The sequence below is a fragment of the Priapulus caudatus genome, unplaced genomic scaffold, assembly GCF_000485595.1.
Source record: "Priapulus caudatus unplaced genomic scaffold, Priapulus_caudatus-5.0.1 Scaffold378, whole genome shotgun sequence".
Lineage (NCBI taxonomy): Eukaryota > Metazoa > Priapulida > Priapulimorpha > Priapulimorphida > Priapulidae > Priapulus > Priapulus caudatus.
Window position 1 is genome coordinate 124,267 of NW_014577439.1, and position 6,771 is coordinate 131,037.

The 6,771-nt window shown below is 41.9% G+C and overlaps 1 protein-coding gene across 1 annotated transcript in view; it reads right to left on the minus strand.

Annotated features, from left to right (window-relative positions):
• Positions 1-409: 409 nt before the first annotated feature.
• The window catches only part of LOC106809700, a 67,785-nt gene continuing 61,423 nt past the window's right edge, over positions 410-6,771 (minus strand). Inside the window, exons 21-22 of the mRNA XM_014812869.1 lie at positions 1,167-1,223; positions 410-502 (exon numbers count right to left, since the gene is read on the minus strand). Coding sequence (XP_014668355.1) covers positions 410-502; positions 1,167-1,223 — 150 coding nt within the window. The remainder of the gene's footprint in view (positions 503-1,166; positions 1,224-6,771) is intronic.

A 6,771-nucleotide genomic window follows, 5' to 3' on the forward strand; every position in this document is an offset into this window, starting at 1 on the left:
ATCTTACAAGGTTTCAGGCAGGTATATGCATAATATCTTACAAGGTTTAGCCCATGGTATATATCATATATTACAAGGTTCACAGGTATATCATATATCTGTACAAGGGTTTCAATGCAGGTATATATATATATCTTACAAGGTTTCAAGCAGGTATTATATCATATATCTTACAAGGTTTTCAGGCAGGCTATATATCATAATCTTACCAAGCGTTCTTCAGCAGCGTAGTATCATCATATATCTTACAAGGTTTCAGCAGGTTGTTTGCTTCCAGTTCCTCCGCGGCATGCTTCCCAATACTCAACCTCAATCGAAGCTGCTGCGTCTGCTGAGCGCGAGGGCGCGGTGTCCGGTCGTCCAGCCCGATTTAACGGCCGATCAAGTGGGGAAGCCTTCAAAATTTCGCTCAGTCACTGTCGACTTGACCTGTCCACCTCTCGCCGTCTAGATACAATCGGACAGCCTCGTTTGCCGTGCCAGGAAATCTTCCAACAAGTACCTGCACAACATCCACATAGTTACAACGCAGTGAAAACACACACAAATGCCAGATAGCGCTACCGGCAGCGTTCACAGTTACAACGTTATATCACACAGACAAATGCAAGCGTACGGAGTACACTGTCTACACTGATGTCTTATAGACGATAGAGATACTGAAATTCACGATTGCAAATTTTTTTTTTTTTAAATACATTATATAAATAGTAACCTATTGGCTATGATGAACGTAGCTAAATTTTAGTGGATACTATAGATATCTATATAACAATAATTTATAAATTCTAGATATTCATTAGTATCCACTAAAGTTTTAGCTACGTTTCATGATACGCACAGGTACTTGCATACTGACGAAGATAACGCAGCAATGATCCAACACGTACGCCAGTGAGATGTCAGTGATGTAATAAACACGCTCACTAAATCCAGCCACACACTACGAAGTGTACAGTCACTCAACACTGTCCCGGCCTCTATCTGCGTCCGTGAGACGGTCCACACGTTCTTGCCTTCGATCGAAGACGGCATTATAGCTTGTTGTTACGGTAGTAGACGTTGTAGGACGGCGAGGAGAAGTGAGTAAGACGTTGTCACGCAACGTGCCAAAGTTGATGTAGCTGGACAGACTGAAGCGTGCGGGCACGCGTTTCGAGGTTAACCGATGCCACGGACTCGGAGTGGTTGCCTAGGTTCAAGGTACTGTCTCGCGCCGACAACTGAAACACGGTATGACCGATTAGAGGCAATTGTAGAGACGCGTACGAGACTTTCGTGTGCTGTTGTTTTAAAAAAATTGGTTGTTAGTCGCACCAAGCTGTAGTGTGTTGGGGTTAGTTCAAGTTTAACCAGTGTTCTTAGGCGTGTTTTCAGTTTTGTTCGTTGTTGCCAAGTTTCAGGATACAATAATTGTATGACTGCTGTCATTCCTACTGAAGTAAATGTGAGTACTCTGAAAACAAGGGTCGTTGCTGAAGGCATTGGAAGGCTTGTACCAGCCATGTAAATGTATGTTGACTTATACAACACATACATATATATTATATATATAATATATGATGGATGTATTGGATGGATGGAATGAATGGGATGGGATTGGAGGATGATGGTGGATGGATGATGGATGAGATGGAGGATGCGATGGATGGATGGTATGGATGTGATGGATGGATGGATGGTCATGGATGGATGGATGGATGGATGGCATGGATGGAATGGATGGATGTGGTATGGATGGATGATGGATGGATGGATAGTAGCATAGATATATTAGGAGAAGCGTCTAACGATAATGACAATCCTACACAGGCCTAAAGCTTGCAACAACAATTTATACCTTCAGCCGCATAGTTTTTTCTTGCCCGTGGACGAGGCGTGGCGTCTCCCGTGACACTGCATAGTGAGGTTGGGTGACGGCATCGTGCTTTCCCTCAGCACGTCCATGGTAAGGTGCCCGCAGTGCCTGGCTCGTACGTAGCCCTATAGGAATCATCCCACGATCAAACGTCATCGTTAATCGCCAGCAAAGGCCCAGCCTACATAAGTCTAAGCCAACAAGCTACAATGCTTCTGATTTGTAACGTATATAAAGGGAGAAGGGGCACTAAAACTCCGAGTCGATTATAATAACTGCAGAGTATGTAAGTACTGAGTAATTGTGGGTACTTATGTTATGTATACTTGGCACCTCATCGTGTCTGGCTTCAACAAGTCGAGTTCTTGCAGAGCTGGCGAGGATGAGCAATTCAGATGGTTGAGACAAAGCACTTCATGGTATCAAGGCTAAATTATTCTCAGAACGTGATCTGTTGCACCCTACCTCTGGCAGGATGAGACCAGTGGATGTGGAATACCACGGCGCATTTCCACAGCTGGTACTCATCAAGGTGACCCTTGCCGTACGCACGGAACGTCTCCGTGAGAGTTTGCCTCGACCTTAACAAAACGCAGCAGACATATTTGACCTCTTCAATCATTTGCACTCATACATCGGCAGAGCAAACGCAATGGTAACGATAACTTACGCATTATCTATTAAAATGACATAAATTGATACTGAACTATGACAAGAATTAGAACACTAATCAATTTTAAGTAATATTTTCGACTAACACAAGAGCAAATTTATAAGCACAAGGTATAAATATTATTTTTCTTAGGCGTGAATAGAAAACTTGCTCAGGATACCTGAATACCAGAAGACTGAAATAGTTTCCAGTGTCACAAAATGTACTTTATTGACTAACATGAGCAAGTATCCTCACTCGTCCTCGGTTATTCATCAATGTACAGCACGCTCACCAGTGGTTGGGTCTTATGCTGCCGGGAGAGCCAGCGATCTTCCAGTGCTTGTTCTGCGTCATGGCCTCAGCGTGAAGTCGTCCTCCTGCGTAGTATACCTACAGACACACCACACACGTGCTTACATCATACACACAGATGTTGTGTGCTAGTACACACACATGTAACCTGTAGTGTAACTTGTATTGTAACTTGCTAGTACACTCTCATATAACACGTAGTGTAACTTGAGGTGTAACTTGTAGTGTAACTTGGTAGTGCATAATCATATAATTTGTAATGTCACTTGTAGTGTAACTTGTAGTATAATTTGTAGTGTAACTTGTAGTGTAACTTCATAGTACACACTCATATAACATGTAGTGTAACTTTTAATGTAACTTGCTAATATACACTCATATAACACGTAGTGTAACTTGCTAGTACACACTCTTATAACACGTAGTGTAACTTGCTAGTATACACCCATATAACTTGTAGTGTAACTTGCTAGTACACACTCACATAACTCTACAGCTGACGCTACGTGGATATGACACGTACCTGGATGGTGGGACAGGAATAGACGAAGCTGTTCTCTCTCAGCTGATCAAAGTTGACGTAGAAGGAGACGGTGAAACCCTCAGGAGCATCGTCTAGATTTCCTATCCAGTAATTGTCCCTGAAAGATGATGCATGACTTATGTGACCACAATCAAACCAGTGCTAGCAGTGACCTCTACAGAACGGTCATCTGTCAGTAAAGGGCACTTTAAGGTATTCCCCTGATTGGCTGTTATACAGTAAACCACCTCTATAGAACAGATATAGGGTCGTTTAGTAAATTCCTTAGAGTGACCTTTATGCATCATTGAGTGTATGTGACTACCACAGGTTTAAGATTATATTTATCACGACTTAGTATTTATTATCATCACAGATCAGAATCTTGCTTTGACTTCATATATGATGCTTTCATGATAACAGTTTAATTTAATTTCATATTTTTGGTACTTGTTTGAAATAAAACAATATTCTTGTCTCTGATAGTACATTTTGTTTTCAATAAATAATAAACAACCTGAAAATCTGCTGACAATACCCATCATTCCACACCACACTCTTGTTCTCTTCTAGAAAAAATTACTAATACATTCATAGTGTTATCACTCACACCAAGAACAATCACAAAATCTAATACATTTACATGAAAATCATGAACATAATGTATATTCATGTATAAACATCAGCATACATATATATTCATGTAAAAACGTATATAGAAAATACATACTTCAGTGCCGTTTCAAAATGGTCACAGCATGGAAGTTCAGATAGCTCATATTACACCAACTACGAATTCTAATGATCTCTACAACTACCAAAACAACTGTTTATGCATATGTGCATGTGTGCGTGTGTGCATGCATGCGTGCTTGCGTGCGTGCGTATGTACGTCCGCCCGTCAGTGAGTGTGCGTGCATGCGTGCGTGCGTGATGAGTGTGTGAAGTGTGAACACACACATTAAAACCGAGTAATGACAGCAGCATTAAACTAAGGATGGCCTGGCTTTTTCTCACGATTAATTTACTCTGAGGCGTGAGAGATGATGGGAGGCCATGTATTATATTATATTATTTATATTATATCTATCTTATATATTTATCTTATATATTAGAATATATATCTTATATTATAAATAAAGCTGTAATTAGTGATTCGTTTACGTGATCAGGGGACCATCGAAGATTTCCACTCCTCAGCGATACAACCCGTTATCGCATGAGTGTGTTAGCGTTTGTCAAACTATATTAATCACAGCGTCAACTTTATGGGCCATGATTTGACACAGCTCTGTGAATATGTAATTTGATATTCGCAGTAATAATTGCTCTAGCGAGCATACGTATACTGTGCACGTGTTCACGAATTATATTGTACGAGTTACATTATTCACGGATTCGTCCTACCATGGCTAAATCTATTGATGTATAGATATGTCATGGTAGTAATGCTTATTTACTTACTACACACTAAAACCCTCTTAAGCCGCTTGTTCCACCCACCGTATAGCACGAAGCGAGCTGATTATTTGAAAAGACAATGCGATCGTGATTACCGTTTCTCACTTTGCTTCTCTTGTCCAATAAGAACGTGGACCTGGCAGTTGAGTGATGATAATTATCCAAGACCAGTGATGGGCCAGCATGCATGCAGCAAAAAACATTAACGATGAGAAAGCTACCGGGGGTCGTAAGCGAACAGCAGGGGAGAACCATTGCCAAGCGTCCTTCCTACCTCGTTGTGTTGTCTAAAGAAACCCGCGAATCTCACGTGATTAATGAAACGTAGCCGTGGCACACGCGTACCCTATACCTGCGATATTGCGTGGGGTGGAAGTGATGTTATTGCGAATGCCCATCAACGTGACTCTACATTGCACAGATGCTCTGATAATCCCTCTAGCTTATTACAGTATATTACATCTATAGTATCTTTAGTACTCTTCAACATCGGCTCAGTGCGTGATTACTGCATCGGTGCACTATAGTGGATTACTACTCGACCAATATTAGCAGTCAGCGCCTTTATCCGATCAGACTCAACATGGACAAACGTTGTGTTTCACCGATACTGTTGACGCGAAACGCTTTTCGGCTCTCGCAAAGTTAACGCGAACGCAAGACAGTTCTAGGGTCCTAGTGCATTTAAGCCTCACTCGTCATGCACCTGGCTACTGCCTTAGCTGCCTTACAGCGCTACAGCCCCACCTGTGCATGCGACAACTGGTCGTTGACCGTTGCGGCTGATGCCATTGCGACCTTGACGGGCGCGGTGGTGGACCCCCTTCTGGTATGATAACGAAAGCACGTGCGGCATCAGGTCCGTTTTCGATTATTCCATAGAAGGTCGTTGCGTGACGTGATGTCATCCGGGAATGTCTGAAACGCAGATGCAAGGGTCGAATTTTTATCTTAGGGCCATACAAAAGTGTTCAAGTTAAAGTTTAACTAGCTGTATTAGGGACACATTCCTGCCTGCATACATTTAGCGATGGTCAGTAGGCATTACTTACATATGTTAAGTGACTTACATATCTTCCAAACAATGTCACCGAGGGCCTATGTTGCGTGTATATCCTATATCTTACAGTTTTCGCGGCTTATATCATCTATCTTACAAGGCCTTCAGCAGTATTAATATATCTTACAGTCTTCACCGGTATCATCATATATCTTACAGGTAGTCAGCGGTATATCGATACTATCTTACAAGTCTTTCAGCGGTATATATATATCTTACACGTTTCGCGTGTATATCACTATGATCTTGAAGGTTTCGCAGGTATATTCATTATCTTACACGTTCCAGCAGGGATATTATATCTTACATTGTTCGCAGGTTATCATATTATCTTACAATGGTTTCGCGGTATCTCATATATCTTACAATGGTGTTCAGCGGTATCATTATCTCTTCATGGTTTCAGCAGGCTATATCATATTCTTAAATGGTTCGCAGTTATTCATATTCTTAAGGTTTCGCAGGCTATTCCATATATCTTACAAGTTCAGCATGCGTTATATATATCTTACAAGGTTTCAGAGTATTATCATTATTTACAGTGTTTCGCAGGTATATCTATATCTTACAGGTTTTTCAGCAGGTATATATATAAGTTCAAGGTTTCGCAGGTATATATAGTATTTCTTCATGGTTTCGAGCGTTGTTTGCTTCCAGTTTCCTCGCGCGTGTTCCCAGTACTCACATTCATCGAGCTGTGCGCGTCTGTGAGCGGGAGGCGCGGTGTCGGTCGTCAGCCGATGCTAGACGGCCGAGTCAGTGGGCTCAATTTCGCTCGTCACGGTCGCGACCTGTCCACCCTCTCGCCGTCTAGATACATGGACAGCCTCGTTGCGCGCGTGCCGAAATCTCAACAAGCTACCTGCACAAAATCCACAGTTACCGCGTAAACACACACAATG